Raw genomic sequence first — 21,308 nt, forward strand, 5'->3', positions numbered from 1 at the left:
CTGTTATCAAGTGTGCCTAGGCTACTTTGGCTGAAAGCTGGAGTTGGGAGTATTTTCTCCTGGAAAATATGCCTGGCAAACTCTTGCATCAGCACTTGCAGTTTAACAGAGAAATACCCTGAAAATCATGAGGATCACTTCTGTTAACACTTAGCACTGTAAATGCACATTTTTCTGTGTACCTGAAAGTTTGTTTATTGTCTCAAATTTCTATTAATCTGAGATGGTGAGAAAAAAAATCTCAAACCTTACATCTGATTTTTAAAATTCAAAGTTTTCAAAAAACACTTTTTTTACAAAGAGGCAGATAATCCAAAATAGGTACTAGAATATTTAATTAAGTGCAAAAGGAATTTACTGTATCATCTAGCTAATATTAGTGTATCTCTTCACATTCCTTATGACCAGATTTTTTTCCACATGTTGCCTCCCTTAGCACAAGAATCAGCTTTCCTGCATGTACCTACTCTCTGACTGTGGGTTCTGTTCAAAGCTCAATCAGTTCCACAGGAATGTCTTGTAAATCCTAGATTACTAGCTACTTAATCACAATATCTATTCTAAACACTTTCAATAGTGCAGATAATTTTTTCCTTGACATATAAAAAATACTTCAAAAATGCTGAAGTTCATTGTGCAAAGCCAAAGGAAATATAATCTGTCTAGACAACAAAAGATATCATTAAGAATGAAAGCAAAGGTTAATGACCAGAATGGTACTTAATTTGAGTGTAAATGAATAGCTTGTCCATTATAAATAAAATACCCTGCATTCTCCCTGGATCCTTCTTCTCTTTCTCCCTGGAGGAGAGAAGCAGTTCAAATCTGAAATCATAACTCCTTATAAAGCAGCACTTTCCTTATAAAGTGAAAATCACAAATCATGCAAATAAATGTAGAAAAGAAATAATGGAGCTCATCATCAGATTGATAAAGAACAGACATAAAGACAACCTACATATTGTGAGCAGCAGCATAAAATTTAAGCAACTAATCTTTGCTGGATGGATGCAGAAGCCAGGGAAAGACTCCAAGGGCCCATACTGAAAGCAACTATTCAGCAGGTGTTCATACAGTCATAGCATGGTCTGGGCTGGAAGGGACCTTAAAGATCATCTAGTTCAAACCCCTTTGACATGCACCTTTCACTAGGCCAGGTTAATCAAAGTCCCTTTCACCCTTGTCTTGAACATTTCCATCCACAACCTGTTCCAGTGTCTCATCATCCTCACAGTAAAGAATTTCTTCCTTATACCTACCAATGATCTCAGTTTGAAGCCATTACCCCTTGTCCTATCACTAAATGTCCTTGTAAAAAGTTCCTCTCCAGCTCTCTTGGAGGATCCCTTTAGGTACCGGAAGGCTGCTACAAGGTCTCCCTGAAGCCTTGTCTTTTCCAGGCTGAACAACCCCAACTCTCTCAGCCTGTCTTTGTACAAGAGATGTACTACTTTGCACAAGAGGCTTCAGCCCCCTGACTATCTTCATGGCTTTTCTCTGGACTCATTCCAACAGGTCCATGTCCTACTCAGACAACAAAGTATACTCAAGGTGGTGTCTCATGGGTCTTCCTTTCAAAATGGGAGTTATGTTTCCCATTTATGTTTCTTTAACTTACTGAGAATTCCATTTTATCACAGGTTTTTAAACTTCTTAAAAAAAAAAAAATCACAATTTGCATTGCTGGGATTCCAACCCTCAGAATACATTAAATCAACTCAATGGAAAAAAACAGAGGAATATCAAAGCTGTTGCAAATGCCAAACTTCTGTCTGGAATGCACATTGGCACTTGGCAAACATGGATACGTACTCCAGATTTATAGATTCTGTGCACTAAATCCAACATCAGATTTGTAGAATTTTTGCATGGAAAAAAAAGATACCTGAATGTCCCAGTGTTGACAGATATGCACCACCATTTTCCTTTTTCAGCATAAAAGTGCATGTGCACTTTTCTTTCAATTCATTATCCACCATGAAGCAATGGGCTTATAGTCAAAGTAATCACATCCTCGATACAAAATGAAAGAAAAAACCTCTCTTCATTCAGACCAAATGCAAACCCACACCAACTTCATGGAAAACTGAGGTGGGCTCAGCACATACTCATTTCTCCCTTTGAATCCAGTGCAGCTAAATCACATCTATGTAGCCACTTGGGATGAAGTTTCAATCCCCAGCAACTGGCCTTTAAGTATTCTTGCCTTGCACTGATGAAAAATAACCTGAACCTTGAAAGCTTTTTTCAGCCTTACACATTCCCCCATGTGGTTCACAGCATGGCCTTGTGTACAGTTACTGCAGCATCACTGAAGCAACAGAATTTAAGGAACAACCAACCAGGCAAAAAACCCATCAAGCTATCATTTAGCCAGAATGGTTCCATGTGCAGTAAGCTAAGTATTTTGCCAAACCTACACCTTTCCCCTTTCTCCTTTTACCAGCAGAAATGACAATGGTTTTAATTTGCTTTGTCCTAACAGAATGTGAATGCAGCTGTTATGATTTTTATCTGGGGTAAAAAATATCATTTTACAGTGATTTTGAGAAGAATCTTGATGCAAATGATATCTCTGACAAATTAAATAGTACATTAAGAACAGTTAATACACTTACAGTAATTTTTGTGTGAAAAATAAAGGTTTTCTCATTTTAAAGTAAAAAATTACCTTTAGTTTTTCAGATTTTCTTGTCTAGAAAAACATTTTATACTACAAAAAAAGAATCCTCTCTTTACAAAATAGAAATAACTGTAGCAACAGAAGCAGAGGGGAATCCTTACAGAACCAGTACATAAACAAGTGCTACTGATAAAATAGGTTCTACTTATTTAAATTAACAGCTGAGGTTTTTTTTAATTTCAGCCACAGATTAAGCCTCTCCTAATTCTCCAGACATGCCAAACCAGGCCTAGGCATCATGTGTGACACTACTGACATCTAACTTGACAACTGAAGTAGATAGAAGCAAGCTCTGTATCTCAGCTTAGCATTCTAGACTCTTCTCTACTATTCTTCCTACTGAAACAAAATGTCTCATTTTCCCAGAGCTCACCATGGCTTTCAGTTATCTCATTCTGCAATCTTGTCTGTCCTATCCTACTCTCCTACCCAATGCAAGGAACTGTTTCACAAATAAAAATGGACCTGAAATGAGGTTTATTTGATAAGCATTCAGCCAGACTCACTTCCAGAAGCTTACTGCAATCTGGTGACTTACTCAGGATCTGAGTCCTGCAGCCAGCCATGACCTGTGCCTATGAGAGGCAAGTGAAAAGTAAATGCATCCCAGCTCTTACCTGACCACGCTTGTGAAGACTTAAATCGAGACCACATGTAAATTCAGTATGATGTTCAACTGTTTCCAGCAAAGGATTAGGCTTGGAAAAGTCCCAGAATCTATAGAGACAATAAAGGAGGGAGAGAGAGAGGAAAAAAAATAAAAATCAAACAAACCACAATTAAAGTAATTGAAAGGCCATTTCAAAAATATAATGCAAGATATTGACAAATCTGTTGCTGCCAGGGTATTTAAAAAAGCAAACTCATCCACTTAGGGAACAAAACAAATGATACTCCTGAAAAAACATCTGCTGATTTGCATAAATTAAACCCCACTGAGCAAAGCCATCTTTGTGTCCCATTGCAGAAACCAAGATCAAAGCTGGCACCAAGGAGCAGTGGTTGGGACACTACTAAAAAGAAGAAAAAATGTGAGCTAGAATATTCTTGTTATATTTCTTGATGGTTGGGGAACTTTATCCCTGAATGTTATTAGCACAATTTGTGATTTTTCTCAGTTTTTGGCATCATTAACAATGGGTTCTTTATTTAAATAAAAATTACACACTCATTTAGAGATCTCAGTCATGCACATTCTCAAATTTGAGACTGTGTTCCTGTAAAACAGAATTTAAAAACAAATTTGTACTACACAGATGAACTATATTACACAGTTAATTCCACTAGTTCATATTTTTAAAAGAAAATTTTCTTTTGAGCCTTGGTTTATAAAAATACTTCCAAAATGACAATACTGAAGTCCTCTACTTCTCCCAGCTACTGTCCCAACAGATGCATTGTCCATCAATGCAATTAACAGCAAGTATGAGATGTAAGAGTAGATGGGATTAAAATAGAGGTAAAAGATACCTCAGTCATGAAAAAAAAGGATTCGAACCCAAAACTTTCAGATAATAACACACTGACAAAACCCCATATGACAGCACAAAACAAAGACTTGTTTCTCTCTCTTGTGTTGTATATACTGTTGAGGAAAGTCCACAGGCTGCACAGCACGACACATTTTGTGGGCTGTCAGCTGTAATCAAATTTTCTACAGCTCAGATTTTCACACAGGGGTCAGTTAAATGCTTTTCTACTTCTGTAACAATCATAGAGGTCTCTTTGCTTTGCCTTTATTGGGAAAAGTGACAATACTTAACAAGAACAGCTCATTATCAGATCAACTACAGTGGAAGTACTGCAAGTTCAAACCAATTCAGGTAAAATAGCAAACACTGGAGCCAGCAGGGTCAGTTTGTTTAATATGTAGATGTAATTTCCTTCATGAACAAGGAGAGCAGTATCAGCACAATGGCTATGCCATAGCAACAACCCTCTTAATTTTTTCCTGGTACCTAAGATCTAAAATAAACAACTTATTTTGCAGGAGAGAGGAGCAAAAGACCATCTCACCATTTCCATCCTCCCAAATTTGTTCATAAGAAGGTAAAGAAACAAATCTTGCTTTTTCTAAGTAATAATGTTAGTCTTCCTTACCACATTAGCTCTCTACTAATTCTGGAAAGACAGATGCTCATAAGTAAAAACTACAATTAAAGAAGATAACTTTAGATCTTCATGAATAAAAAACTAAGAAAGACCTTTTGATCAATTTTAAAAATAGTAGGACAATATAGTGTTTGTTGTATGAAGTCATGTTGTAAAAAGGCAGAAGCAGTTTAGAGTTTAAGAGTAGTGCAAATTAGTTCAAGTCCAACAGACTGACTGGAAGCTTTGAAACCTTTTCTTAATATATAAATAGTTACTAGGGAAAGCCCAAAAAAATATTCAGTCTCAGGACTGAGAACTATTGATGACAAATTAATGATGGTTCTCATAAAATCTTTGCAATCCAAAGTGAGAAAAACTGTCTACAGCACACCTTCCAAAACCACCACGATGACAGAAATATTTTCCTCAATTTCCATCACATTCTGCAGACTGAGAGGGCAATGCAATTTTTCTAAGACACTGTGTACCACAGAAGGATGACTGTACAGCAAAGTGAAGATGCATTCACAGCACACGTAGGTGGGCTTGCATTACTTCTGTTGAAAGTGTGCCTACAGAGTTAGAAGCATGAATTTAAAAAATGGGCCAGACAACCACATAGGCTTTTAGGGTCTCTTACAGGTTTGTACAGCCCATACAACCACAGGTGTGTCATTCAGAACAGCTATTTTTACCCATATTATGTATGAAACCACAGCTTCAGTCACATCTGCACTGATCACAAAACCCCAAAATCTATATGAGTGCATTTTCTTAAACTTTTTAATGCTGGAATTGTTAAAAGTATATTTTCTCCCTCATTTCTCTATGGTGGGGGGTTTTTGTTTGGTTTTTTTTGGTTTTTTTTTGGTTTTCGTTTACATGTACCTGGCATGCAATTCATAAGCTGCACATATATGGCAACTGGACTGCTCATTCTGAACAAGACATTGTGAGAAGAGAAAAAACCTGTCATGCTATGGATTTTGTACTTTGTACCACCCATAGCAGCATCATTAACACCTGTGCTCCCCAGCCGAATCACTTCTACCAACCCAAATATAGTTTGTCCTGCATATCTCTGACCTTCTCCTCACCCCCACTCTGCCCTTACCAAGTGCCCCTGCACCTCCACCACTGGCTGGGAACAAAGAAGTCTCAAGTATCATTCCAGGTTCCAGCATCTGTACAATTGTATTTGTTGTGGTAGCCTGTTGCTGCATGATGAGGAGGTAGCAGATCAGGAAAAACACTGCTTACTTGTGGTGGTGAATCCATGCCATGTCACTTACCCTCCTTATGGCAGTTCTTGGGGTTTCCCTCTCTGGCATGCTCATGAGTTTCCATTAAATTTGTAAAAGCTTAGTAAATTTAGACTAAGAGTTTCCTGTCAAATCTAGTTAAGTTTTCAGTAAGTTCAAAAGTTACTCCAGGAAATGGCTCCACGAAATGCACAGACGGAAGCATAAAGAACAACTCATCATGTCTGTGTCCTTCTGGGTAAGAAAAAAAATATTTATGATAAATATTTATTCATGAAAGCTTTACTAATGCTCTTAGGTTACAAGATGTCTTCATACATCATATTTTTAGAGGGGTGTGAATCAGCTGTTTAGGGGCTGCTTTCCATAAAAGCCCACTCAACAACTAATGCTAGCTTTCACACACAACCACACCAGGAACAAGTCACAGTAGCATGTGGAGGTATAAAACCAAGAACCTATCATGGGCAACACAGAACTCAGTGCTAGTTTACTACATATGTATCACACAATTCATCCACCTGCTCCTGTTCTCTAATTCCTGTGCTGACTTGTAAAAGTTCTTCCTGCAAACTCTAAAACCTTCTGTCAGAGGGGAGTTTAGTGTCAAGCTACTTTTGGATACAGGCCAATCAGGGCAATGATGTTACTTCAGGCATTAACTGGGAACATCTAACCATTTCCACACTAATATTCTGAAGAGATAATTTCATTATAGTTGCAGTGAAGTATCAACATTATGAAGCAATTTGGGTATAGAAGGACATTTTCCATTTCAGGAAAGTAAGAAAAAAAAGAGAGCAAATGAGCAAACACCCATCTTTTCCCCTTGATGGGAAAAAAAAAAAAACAGAAAAAGAATACAAGGATAGTAAGGATAGCTAACTGAAATTAAACACAGTTTGTTTTATGATCAGCCTTATTCTGTAAGACTTCTTTGTGATCCAAGTTACTGAACATAGTGATGGAGAGCTGGAGATAGTGTGTTGCAGAGATGATGTCCAGTATAGTACAACTTTTAACGAAAATTGCCTTTTTGCCTTAGGGACAAGCCTCTGTGAATACGATCCAAAATCTGGCCTGATACCAGCTTAATGAAGGTCTATAATTTATCAGATCTTCTGTTTAGATTTTTGTGAGCACTGTCTGTGACTAATGCAGCAAGATTTCTTTTTTATTCTGAAGAGTCCAAAAATACAAAATGGTGATTCCAGTAAAAGATGACACTGGTGTTCTTCCAAACTGAATTTTGACAGAGATAATGTTTAGGAATATGCACGTAGGCCTAAAGTAGTCCTGGAAATGTTACAGTACTTTGTGTATTTCCTGGCATTTTAATGATTCATTTGTATTTAATCAGTTCTTTAATTAGCCAACATTTTTTATGAGCTCTTCTAAAGAGTAAGGAAATGGTATAGAAAAAATTTGTCTGAACGAAGCATTTACTGGACAGTGATTATAAATCATTATAGCGAGGTATGTAAAAACTCAAGTCTAAATCAACATCCTCTTTTTCTCACCTCCCACTATGAAGGTGGCATGTGAACTAGGTTTCTTTTCAATAGCTTGACTACAGTACTCACATCCAATCATTACACTAACTGCAAAGGAGGAAGCTAAGCACTGTTAACTTTGTTTTCAACCTACTATTTTTTCTTTTAGATATCCAGTTGTGATTATGTGCCAAACTAACTGTACAACCTGAAACAAACAAAACCTCTGCCTCTTACATGACAGTTTGATAATCTGAACCAAGATTTGCAACTGTTTGGTTAAACCATAAAGCTTCAGTAACATTTAAGATTACAGAGCTCTGTTAGTAAATATTGCTCCAATGCTATGCTGTATCATGTTATCTGCTATAAACTAATGCTTGTAGATAATTCTGAGCTTCAAACAGACCTGCCGGAGAATATAAATGACCAATATCATAACTACACTGCAATTAAAATACCACTGCAACGAACCTGTTTTTAAGGGACTGCCATACCATGCTGTTCTAGGAATCAAAAATCAGCCCCCCACCAAATGGGGCTAAAAAGTCACAGGCCTTGAGCAGATTCAACAAGATCCATAATTAATGCAATGTACTAGAATCCTTATTTGTCTTCCACCTTTAATATATTTATCAAGGATTTTTAGTCTTAAACTGAAATGTATATGTGCATATATTCACATCCACATGTTGTGAACATGTGCATATATGACAGGATGTATGTACATGTATGTATGTGCATCCATGTGTATGGAGCATCCAGTAAAATGACAGTATGTGGCAGAGGTAAACAGTCTTTTAAAGAGATGTTCCCAAATTTTTATGGCAACAATTTTCCTCCATTATACAGAATATTTTGCTTGTGACACCTTTCCCAAAGACTTTCACCTGGCCTTCTCTGTTGTTTGTTCACTTGTACCAAATCCAACAGTCTTATAAAACTGTTAAAAATCTTTATTTCATGTCTTCAATTCTGCTGTCTCTCCCTAGTCATGACAAGTAAATATTTGAAAAGAAAAATTATGACTAGAGTGAATTTAGTGAGGAGGTCCCCAAGCTCTGCATTTATAGACACGATGCTTTGTGAGCTAGTAGCTCTCTCCATCTTTTCTGACAATTTCCACATACAGAAATGTCAGAGCTGAAATTGCATTAGATTTCAGTACTGCATGAAGCACATAGGCACCAAACCTGAAGGATATATAGCTGGTGTCAAAAAGGGGAAAAGCATGACAACACAATCAAGTCACTTCAATGCTTAATGGGTAAACTTCATGATGCAACTTTATATGATGTTATGGAAGAACACTGGATAGATTTATGATTTAGCAACACATACAGGCACTGAGAATTAGCAACAGAACCCTTTGGCAACAGAGCCTCTCTAGGTCTGGTGTCAGACCAATTAGGACACAACCAGAAGCAACATTACTTGGGATGATTTGGACAAGTGGGATAACTTTACAGTCCTTTATGGAGACAAGACGGCTTCTCCCATTGCTTAATGTACTGCCTACTACATTCAGTCCATGTTAGACAATTAAAATGTAGACCAAATAATGTGATTGAGGTATTCAGGAATACTTCATAGTGTACTGACTTACAACTGTATCTTAGAGAAATCCCAGTATCAAATAAAACTTCTTTAGGACTTGAAATTAGCTTTAAAACAACTGTAATATCAGCAATATCAGATATACTGAGCAGGCAAGGGAACTTGCAGAAGTACTGCCAAAAGAGTTTCAGCACACACACTGTGGAACACTACTAAATCTTCCTCAGATACTGGTAGGACAAAAAATTTGTTCACAAAAAGCCTAAGTAAAAATGTATAGCAGAAACATATGAATTCACCTAACTAAATTAATTTTAAGAGGTCATTACCTTCTTATCAGACATTACCACAGCTGGATGCAACCATGCTCAGTAAAGTGATGTGAGAAGGATTGCAGAAAGCATCTGACAGAGCAGATATTGCTCTGTGTGACTGATCTGGCCTTTAAGTGACAAACTCATGCATTTTCAACAGAGCTTATGAAGAATCTGACAGCCACATTAACTACACTTCAGTATCTTCACTCTGGAACTGTTTTCTATTGCAAGCTATATTAAAATAGATCACCTTTCTAGTTTTATCCAGTTAGAGAAGATACTGTACCTTACAGTAAAATCATAGGAGCAAGAGGCCAATATGGTTGCATGGAATGGTGAAAACTGCAAGGAAAAAAAAAACCAACAACTTTTAAAGTTAAAGCATTGTGAACATATACAGACTTACTGTAAGTAGCAAGTTATCAAAGTTTAACTACTTAAATTATCTTGGTTGGTACCACATCATGCTGCAACGAAACAGACTACATCAATGTATTTTACTCCCTCATGGTTCTAATTACAAACAACCATAGAATTAATAATCACAAGGAGTGCTCTCTGGGACCCTGGTTTTCCTATATTTCATTACAGCAGTAATGCTGTAAAGTTAAGAAGTTCTGGAAAAGTCATATAAACAGTCATTAAATTCTGCTTTTGGCTAATAGGCTGAGTTTCATCTTGTTATATAAATCAAGTTTCAAACCAGCTATGTGACCAGTTAATTATTTTCAGAGAGACAAAATCTGTGCCATACTGCAGAGAATATAAGATATATTACTGTCATCAGTTCTATATCCTAGAATTTTGAAATTATTTATACAAATGGGAAAATTGGAGAGAAGCAGAAAAACTGAAGGCAATATAGCATCATTTCATTATTTCCCCCTCTTCTACAGGGCATTTTACAGGATACACTATTCTGTGGACTCCTGCAGATTGATCTAAGAACTGCAGCAAAAGAAGGATGAATAAAATTGTTCATCTCAACTCTGGTTTTTTGGCAACCTTCAGTTTCCAACTATTTTAAAATCTGTATTTCTCAGCAGGAAATACAACAAGCCACTGACATAACTTGAGTTGGAACTGCAGGTCCCCCATATCGTGTTTCATAGTTAAGACTTCCTGCAAGACCTCTACAATTCTTTAGAGCAATGACAAAGTCGAAAGTTAAGTCTGGACTACTGCTACAACTGCCCAAGTTGCCAAGAGAGCAGAGTATGCTGATGGCTGCTGAACTCTGCTGACAGAGTTCTCTTTACTATAGCAGAATTGAGGGAGGTACATGCTGGAACTTGAACCTCTGCAGACCTCCTGCAATTTTTTTTGAGAGGAAAATAACCCCAAAACAAAACAGATTCTGCATCTCAGGAAAATAAACAGTAGAGGGGAAGAAGTCTGATGGGCAACAAAAAACAATGATACACCTTCCATAAGCCCCCTTTGCATGTCCACATAATTGAAGATAAAGCAAAACCATCCTGTCAAAGCTTTGTCATTAACCTTAAATATCCTAGAAATTTACCTAGGCAAACTCTATCAAAATACTTAGCAGAGTGCTACACATGTAAATTGAAAAATTTGCATAATGTCTTTCGGCCACAATTTTGTCATCTGAACATCTGTATACAGGCAGAATATACCACCCTATCATTCATCCTGACCTCCAACATTTATCCAAGTATCTTTTAAGGTAAATGCAAAAACCATGGCTATGTTTCAGTGTAAGTTATTAAGCCAGCTTAGAAGGTGAGGACGAAATGCACCAACATCGAACTCTCCCAAAAAGGACTCCAGATGACCTTAGTGTGCTGATAATGCCTTGTACTGCAGTGAAAGACCATAAGAAATCCACAGGAATCCTGAAAGTATTGTGTTGGGTAGAATTCCTTGCCAGCCTCAGATCTGACAGTCAACACAAGCCCTGAACAAGTGAACAGAATACAAACGACAAGCAACAAAAAGAGTGTGGTTTCATGGTTGGTTTAAGCAAATTTCTTGCTGCCAAGACTTGTGGCTTCGATCTTCTTTTCCACTTCTAACTGTCCCCCTCCTTTATGTCAAGGCTTGCAATTGTGTGGTTGAGCAACAAATTGAAACACCTTAGTGATCCAGACAGTAACTAGTCACTTTCAGGGACAGGGTTTTCAGTCAGAGCCAAAAGCTATAGCATTACAGTCACTAGTGGCAGCACAATGCAGGGGAAGGGATATCAGTAGGGGCAGTGGCCTCTATAGAGGCAGCATCCAGGTCTCTCTCAATTCAGAGTGACAGGTGAGTTATACCACACAAGTGCAGATATGCTGCACCCTCTTGAAGTGCTGGCCCACACTGTCATATCTTATGTCCTCAGGGACCATGTCTGTCTTGAAATGGAAGCAATGGAAGCCTGGTAAGATAGAATGGAAGTCATGTACTCTCAGTATGGCTCCCCTGCACATGGATGCATCTTCTCCTATGAAAAATATTTCACAGAGCCACATTGGAGAACAGTCATGCAGGCATTGAATTAGAAAAAAAGACTCAGCATCAATCACCAGTGGGGAGCTGGGAGGCAGGGGTAGCTGAGCTAAGGAGAGCAGGAGCTTCTCAGGTTTTCTGAAGGATTGAAAAGGATTTGTGATACGGAATGACTACCTGAGTCACACCCTTTTCTGACAAATTACTAAGTACAGTAACTTCTAAGTATGTTAGAAACAAATCAAGGCCATGTGAAGCAAAATATCAACCCAGGATAGCTTTCTTCTGCCAATTCAGACTTCCTAGAAAATATTAATAAACATACCTGTTCCTGAAAGGTTTTAAAAGGATCAGGTATTATCTCCTTTTTCAGGAGACTTTGATATTGATGCATATGACTCTCACATTCTTTGCTGGTTTCAATATTTTATATTGAAACATAGTTATAGCTTTTTAGTTTGCCTAAAAGGTATTTGAATACATATTTTCATACAACAATAAATAACTGAATAACAAAAAAGACTGAAAATACAGTCTTTGTGCATTGAGAGCAAATTTTTAATGGTGGGTGTTCTAGTTGTGCACAGGTCCAGTAAAATTATCTGTAGCCTTTCATGGATAAAGTTTCAAAACCTCTTTGAATACATTAATATTTTCTTTGTATACAGAAAAGTATATATTTACAATGTGTATCTTGTCTTCTGTGAATATTGGCACCCTTTGTGTGGAAAGACAAAGGAACAGCATCATTTAAAAATGAGTAAAGGGAAGTGGTTTCCTCATCTCAAATTTCCCATATAATTTAGCTGAAGTCAACATTCTAACCCTCTCTCAAACCCGCTAACACTCTTCATGTAAATATGCTGACTTTGAAAATGCCATTTACTGTAAAATCCCAGCAATCTACAAAACATCAAAATGTTTGACAGTGTTAAACTGAAAGTTTTCAAGAACAGTCACTGCAACATCTAAAATCCTGTTGGTTTTTTCATACTTATTACATAATATAAAATATTGCTGGCTTCCAGAAAAATTTGTCTAACAATTCAGTGAAGGTCAGTGGGAAATAAAATTCAACTTACTTTTACTCTTCTGATGGCATAGGTATGACCAAGCAAGACAAACACTGGTTGCCGGATGTTCCTCAAATCCCAGCCTTTCAAGCTACAGTCAACTGCACCAGTTACCAGCAAATTCTGATGATGTAACAAAAATAAGATTTAATTACTAAATTGTAGCAATGCATATGTTAGATACAAAAGTTAGATAAATAAAAAAACCAGATTAATAAATCATAAATGAAGTGACGTCCCAAGTGGGTAAATTAAAGAGCACAGAGAAACAAACTGGTTTTCCACTTTTGACTACTGCACTACACAAAAGAGTTAAGCAAAATCTCTGATCTGCTTGGGCTCACATCTCTTAGAACAAAGCTCTTCCAGAGATGTAGTAGTGAGTGAATGAGAGCAACAAAGAAACTAGGCATATTTTCATGAAGTGAAGAGGCAATAATGTTGCAGCAAAACCCCCTGCTATTTAATGAGAGGGGTTCAATTAGCAAAACAGTGGGATGAACGGTTTTATACCTCATCATATTTGCACCAGTCACAGCTCAAGACCTCAGCCTGGTGGGCTGGTATCACAAGTTTGACTCCTGGGGTTTTCACATCCCAAATTCTCAAAGTCTGATCACCTGAAACAAAGAGAAATTGATTCAATGCTGTTGCACCAGTTACAGTCCATTAGCACTTGGCAGACAAGTGTTTCTTAGCTGTATGAAATACAAATTATTGCATGAGGACAATCATGCCAAATAAAGCAAGTAACATTATAGACACATTATAGAAGATGGATTGATGCAAGAAAAGGTATCTGAAATTACTACTGCTCTTTCATTAAAGAAAAAATTTCATTTTACTACTGACATTTCTACAATTTTTTAACTCAGATGTGATTAAAAGGAGATAGGGTAAAAGACTTAAATAACATTTCATTAAACTAGCAGCCATTTAAAAGGTCATTTTAAAATGAACTTAGAAGATCAGAATCATGAAAAAGCTTTCTTTTCAAACCAACTGAGAAGTTCAAGCTAGTCACATGCTTTCAGCACAAAGTGAACAGTATTCAATATACAATTTATTTCAAAATTCCTTCAAAGAAATGAAAATTTATTATGTATTTATCACCTGTATACATCATGTACAAAGCCTGCAGTTACTCTCATTTACTGGAACATTGGAAGATAAAGTCATTCTACTCTAAGAGTTACAGATATGAAAGACAACATGTGCTTTAATCTTGGAGCAAGAACACACACACAGAGAGTAGTGGAGTCCAGCTTAAGAGCTGTTAATCACCTGTGCCTCTCTCTTAACCTCCAGCCATAAATCTTCTTCTACCCCTAAAGATCTTTAGCATTTCTATACACTCTTCTTACAAATTCACTTCCTAATGGTTTGTAAAGACATCGAAAGCTGCATCAGCTGACATGACAACTATGCAATTTTTTAAATTGGGATTTTCTCATTAGCCCTGAATATTTAAGCTTTGTGTCAGCAAAAATGAATTTGCTAGCTCTCTAGCTTACAGAGAGAGAAATTAAATTATAATTATGCTTATGTTCATTCAAGAGAGAAATTTAATCACTAAAAGGTGATTAAAACACTTATGATTTCTATAGGAAACATGTGTCAATACTACCTAAATTAAAAACCCACTGTATTACACTGCTAGTGAAGAAATTATTGATATTTCCTTATAATTATTATTTTCATGCCGTTTATATACAAGCACTTTGATGGTTTTAGTGCCCTGGTTGTAAAAATATACATCTGGGCACAAAAAAAAAAAAAAAAATCATAGATCTTTTCAAGAAACTGGCTACAGATCAAATAAAACCATCCCCAGTTCCACAGCAATATTCCTAACTGCATGAATTACCAGACCCTGTAGACTTCACAAAAAAACCCATTAGAATTTGGAAAGTTTAAATAAATAAAGCAGAGAGAGCTTGCTTCACTGTATGTTGTGAGTGCAGCCTCCTGACCGTGCAGAGCATGGGGAGCTCATCCTCAGCCCTCAAGACTGAGAGAAATGCTGCACTCTTGGTGGGCAAATTCCCATCTCTAAGGTGGGAACAACACCCAGTTTGTCCCTCTTTTCACTCCTCTCCCCTGCTGTCAAGAGGGAGACTGCTGCTAGCACAGGGCTAGCGCTCCCGACAATGGCACCCCGCAGCCAGCCGAAGCCGCAAACATCGCTACAGCGCTGATAAAAACAGGGCAACATATGGAGAGGAAGAAACACGAGCAGCAGGGCTTTGGCAAAAAAAAAACTGGTAGCATGCCCTGGATCCACTCTCCATTAGCTTTGCTAATCTGCTTGCCTGCAGAGTAAAGTTCAGTTTGAGTTTTAAGCCTTTCTGAGATATTATAATGGACTTCTTAAAAAGCTTTTATTTTAATTTCATCAGATAACATAGATTTGAAGGGGAAACACATATTTCACTACAGAGAGGATCATTTTCCCCAAGCAAATAAATATATAAATCCAGGTGAACTAGAATGAACTGCTAGAGAGATGCTACAGTAGCATTATAAGGGTCAAAAGCATTTGGAAAAATAAGTAATTCAGTCAATATTAATTTTGACACTAAAAATACAATTGCCCCAATTGCTTCTTTTTTTAACAGAAAACGCTGATGCATGAGAAAAGGAAAAAATAGTTATTTTCCTTTTTTAAAAAATTTCTTTGAAAATGCTAGACTTAGCAGTTCTTAATTCTGGCTGGCACTATCAGTGAAATGTTTTTGATGGAGTAACACAACATGCAAGTGAACCTTTCTGTGAATAGAAAAGACTGATTTAAAGCCAAGGGCAATCCAATTCTTTCATTTAAGTGGAAAAATCAGATTAATTTTTTTAAAAACCCTGATAAACAGTGCAATCCTGACTCAGTGCACATTTTAACAAACTTTTTTTAACCTCAAACTTATTTCCATTACATATATATTTTTACATTTAATTTCAAAAAAGCAGTAGCTAAAAATTTTGCAATTTCCACCTTTTCATGAGTACTATTGAGATTGCACTTCTTCCACATGATAAAGCAAAAGTAAAATAATAATAATAATAATAATAATAATAATAATAATAATAATAATAATAGTAGTAGAAAGTCCAAGGATAGCACACCTAATGCAATCACATTCATTAACAGACACTTCCAGCTGATCTTCCAAAGTAAGCAACCACAAAAGTACCCAACATTTCCCCCACAAAATATTGCTATTTTTGTAAGAAGAAATTTCTCCATGGCAACAGATTTTTACTGGTCCATTAGATAATTATTATTTCAGAATTGTTTATACATTGTACTTGCTTGCTTTCTTTCTAATGAATATTTGTGAAATCTTGGACGAATCAATAAAACTACACAATATACACTCATCTATTCAAAACTTTTCAATTGATGCTAATCTACAAGTACATCATCCTTATACACAGGATGAAGATTGCTAATGCGAACAACAAGGTCTAAAAGAGAAAAGATAAAATTTATTTAAGATTTAAATTTCATGTAGGTTTTATACTACATTTTTACTCACAGATATATTTTATCCAAATTTATACATCCTCTCTGAAGTCCTGTGAGAGTAACCAGCTTAGCAATCATTCCCAAACAGTAAGTACAAAAAATAGGTAGGTATTTGGGAGGTTAATAAAACCTCATAAAACCTTAAGCAGTATCTTAAGGGGAAAAGGACTCTAACTAGGACAGGTACAGTAACCAACTTCCACCAGACCAGGTTGCTCAGAGCCCCATCCAACCTGGGCTTGAACACTTCCATGAGTGGCATCTGCAGCTTCTCTGGGCAACCTGTTCTGGTTGTTCTGGCACCTCATCACCCTCACAGTACAGAATTTCTCCATAATATCTAATCTAAACCTACCCGCTTTCAGTTTAAAGCATTAGCCCTTGTTCTATCATTACATGCATCTGTAAAAAGCCAAAACTACTGCTATTAAATATGCCTGCAGTGCCACTGAGTGATTATAATTTAACATTACTTGCTTACTTACATGTATTTTTAAATATGAAACAGGATTAAATTATTTAGCTCGAATCAAATAGAAAATCTCTGGGAGAATTAAAATCAGAACCCAAATCTCATGACTCAAAACCAATCTCTTTATGCATGTTAAGATGATGGTGCTGATTGTTTCCATCAGAGATGATTGTTCTGATTTTGGCTGAAATAGAGATGTTTTTCTTCTGAGTAGCTGGTACAGTGCTGTGCTTTGGATTTTAGATGAGAATAATGTTGATAAGACACTGATGTTTTGGTTGTCACTGAGGAGTGCTTACACTAAGTCAAGGGCCATTCAGCTCCTCGTGGTGCCCTGCCAGTGATGGGCCTGGGGCTACACAAAAAGTTGGAAAGGGACACAAGTGGAGCAGCTGACCACAGCTGACCAAACAGATACCCCATAAGAGATGGAGTCATGCTTAACCTACAAAGCTGGGAGAAGAAAAAGAAAGAGAGAGATGTTTGGAATGAGGGTATTTGTCTTCCCAAGCAACCATTAAGCATGATGGAACCATGCTTTCCAAGAAATGCCTGAACAATTTCCTGCCCATGGAAAGTGGTGAATGAATTCCTTGTTTTGCTCTTCCATTCACAGTTTTTGCTTTACCCATTAAACTGTCTTTACCACACCCCTTAAGTTTTCCAGCTTTGGCCCTTCTGATTCTCTCTCCATCTCACTGTTGGGGAGTGACTGAGTGGCTGCATGGGGCTGAGCTGCCAACGGGGGTTAAACCAATACAACAGTAGAAGAAAACTTAGAATAGGAATAATAAAGCTCATGGAATTCTGCACAAAGAGACAGAAATAGAGTGACACAAATAATAGCTTTAGTTAAATCATCCAAGACTACTACCAAATACACAAAATCTATCTCCATGTAGAACAACTTAGCAAGTACACATAATTACCAGTGGAAATATACTTTCTAGCTGGTCAATATTAGCCTAATACAAAATGCTGTCAAGCTAAAAATTAGAAGAATTTTAAGTTATTTTAGGGAAGAGCCCGATTAATTCTTTTTCTAAACAGAATAAAAAACCAAACCAAACCAAAATAAAATAAAATAAAATAAATTCTTAAAAGTTAGTGAAATCTTTATTTCAGTGTTTCCCAAGAGGATTATATATACATCTTGGGACTGTTTTATTTTCTCCCCCAAAACTGACCAAAGTTATGACTTACGATTAAGCCATTCTTCAGCAAATGGAAATATTGGCTATCTCTACCTGTAACCCAAACAACACAATCCAAATTAATTTACTGTAAGAAACTGTTACTGTTTATTTCTTCTGAACACTAAACCATGTTATCAGATTTTAATATGAAATGTTGTAACCTGAAAGTGCTTTATATTACAGCATGTACTATATACAGTACTTTATTATGATTAAATAGCATAAATTGAGGGATAAACTCATTTCCTGAGAACTACTTCAGCTCGTACATTAAAGAATGATTTAGTAAAACTTATTTGATGTGCTGGTTTTGGCTTGGGTAGGTTTAATTTTCTTCTCAGTGGTATAGAGCTTTAGATTTGTGCTGAGACCAGGGTTGACAATATGGTGATGTGTTTGTTATTGCTGAGCAGGACTTGCACAGAGCAAGGCATTCACTGGTTTTCAGATTGCCCTGCTGTTGAGGGGGCTGGGGGTGCATGGGAAGCTGGGAGGAGACACAGCTGGGACAGGTGACTCCAACTAACCAAAGGCATATTCCAGACCTATGACATTATGCTCAGCATATAAAGTAGGGGAAAGATGGAGGAAGTGGGAGGACCTTTGGAGAGATGGCATTTATCTTCACAAGCCACTGTCATGCACAAAGGGGCCCTGCTCTTCTGGAGATGGCTGAACACCTGTCTGCTCATTGGAAGTGATGAATTAGTTCCTTGTTTTTCATTGCTTGTATGCACAGCTTTTGCTTTCCCTATTAAACTGTCTTTATCTCAGTCTATGAGTTTTCTCTTTTACACCACCTATTCTCTCCCTGATCCTACTGGTGGAAGAGTGACCATGTGGCTGTGTGGAGCTTGTTGGCTGGCTGGGGTTAGACCACAACACTGCAGCACAAGATTTGGATGAATTCAGTACTGTGCTGGTAAGTCTTGAAATAACAGATTGCAAATTAAAATTTTTAGTCACCTCACGTCACTACATAAATCTGATGTAGCAAACTAAGCAAGTAGATTGTATTTAAAAAGCTTTTAGTATAAACAGTAGTTTGGCTGAACTGCAACAAGCCACAGTAGCTCCACAGTCTAGACACTTGATTTGTACAACTATGTACCATGCAGTAAATTGAAGCATCTTATTATTTTGTCCCTTTAGGGTTTGGATTTCAAAAATGACCATTTTTCACAAGCCTTGAACCTTGTTCATTATGGCATTTCTCCTAACACATTAAACAAGAAAATCACCAGGAGTCATAAGAAGCAAAAAATGGCCCCACACCACACACAAATGGATTGAATATAAACCTCTAGAAAAAAGTGCTTTGGAACTCATGAGAAACCACTGTCATAGCCAAACAGGAGATTATTTCTTCCATTTTTAAGGAACCTGAAGAAACAAAAGCATCTTTGGAATTACTTGTCTGCAAGCCCTACTCTCCAATGGCTCCTTCTTTTGCTCAGTCCTACTTCTGAGGCAGGAATGTGAGTTGAAACTTGTGAGTTGAAAAGTGATGTCAAAAACCTGACAACCCCAAAGTTTGGCCCAGAAACACAAAAACCACCTCTACTGAGAACCTGCACTAATTCAGTAAATGTTCTCTTAGCAGATGTACATCTACCCCAGCTCATTATTTCATGGAAAATAATTTGTTCAATCATAGGTTTTTTTACACTTGAATATCAAACACAGAAGGGTGCATCAAGACTAGATGCCAGCCTGACCTATGAAACTATAGCTTGACAATCCCTTTACTACACACATTTATCACCAAGAGAGCAGAGAGCAAGAAGACTTTTTAATAGGCAACTCACTAACTCAGGGCTGGCAGTAAAACAGAATATGAGATAAACAATGGTTTTTAGTTTCAACGTTAAGGTCTAGCACTCAACGCAAGGCTTACAAGAGTGGGACCTGGATTTACAGATTCATTTGTAAAACAGCAAAGCTACAGTCATTCAACACTTTTGCCAACATAATAAAAATGTATGAGAATTTATCACACTTTGTTGTGGTAAAACAAAGTCTTTTGCCTTGGGCTTTAAGTCTGAAAAGCAAATCTCTGAGCAAAGAATACAATTAATTGATCTAAATACTGATGAATACTGACATTGTCAGGCAGCTTTCAAAAGGATTTCTTTCCCTTGTTCATGAATTATATTATTAAAATTATGTATCTGCCCTTATCAGTAAAAAAGACTGATTTAAAAAGAAAAGCAGCATTAAAACTAAGGTCCTAGTATTTAAGAAAAATGTTATCAGTCATTATAAATATGGCTTTGTCAAATCCAAAACATTCATATTTTCATCATTTGTCAGTGTTGTATCTGTATCAAAGAATACTTGCAGATAAAGGTAAAATGGTATTTATTAAGTACTTTCTACTGTTAAAAGACAATAAACCCAGTTGATACTAAAAAGGATGCTTTCTTCATAAACCACAAGACTAAGCAAGGCCTACAGCTCTGCAGTCATGGATAATTATTTAGTAGAACTGATTAACATTTGACTAAATATGCTGTGTGCATTTTTAATGTTCTTTATGAGCTTCTCACCAATTTGCTCTCTGGGTTAAAAAAAAACAACCTACTAGGCAAATGACATAATGACTCATTAAACCCCTTTAGCCATGAGGCTGCTGTTAATGCTGTTAGTGGCTTCATGTCACTTCTTTAATGACATTTTCCACATCAGTGTGTTTTCAGCATAAGGCAGACATTTACCAGGGCTCTGGTTTGGTGCCACACGTACACCTGAACATCCTGCTTATCTGCCCAGAAATTGTTACTGACATCACAACAGCACTTATTTACATATCCAGAATTAACAGTTTGCTCTGTTACTACTAGCTGCCAATATAAAGAAAAAAAAAAAAAAAAAAAAAGACCATTTACTTTCTGGTTTTGGAGTATGAATGATTGTACATGAAGATAAGAGCATGGTAAAGAACCTTACACATCTCTGTAAATGTTAAATGGAAGTTCATTATATGCTGAATAAAACCTAATTTAACTGAAGCATCAGACATATATATCTTTTGCAATTCAATTGAATTTTATTGATCACTGCAGACAAGCTCAGTTTTCTTGTATATATTTAGAATAATGAAGCAAAAAAGGCTATACCTAGTATCAAATTTTTTCAATTGTTTTATATTGCCATCTTAGATTTCTCATTTTCTTCACTT

General features: G+C 36.7%; 1 protein-coding gene across 1 annotated transcript in view; it reads right to left on the reverse strand.

The window, feature by feature from the left end:
- Nucleotides 1–21,308, reverse strand: part of PEX7 (peroxisomal biogenesis factor 7) — a 42,823-nt gene that overhangs the window by 10,364 nt on the left and 11,151 nt on the right. Inside the window, exons 6-9 of the mRNA XM_079299228.1 lie at nt 13,450–13,556; nt 12,946–13,059; nt 9,693–9,748; nt 3,301–3,400 (exon numbers count right to left, since the gene is read on the reverse strand). Of these exons, the coding sequence (XP_079155354.1) occupies nt 3,301–3,400; nt 9,693–9,748; nt 12,946–13,059; nt 13,450–13,556 (377 nt within the window). The remainder of the gene's footprint in view (nt 1–3,300; nt 3,401–9,692; nt 9,749–12,945; nt 13,060–13,449; nt 13,557–21,308) is intronic.

Source organism: Erithacus rubecula (genome assembly GCF_903797595.1).
Source record: "Erithacus rubecula genome assembly, chromosome: 2".
NCBI lineage: Eukaryota > Metazoa > Chordata > Aves > Passeriformes > Muscicapidae > Erithacus > Erithacus rubecula.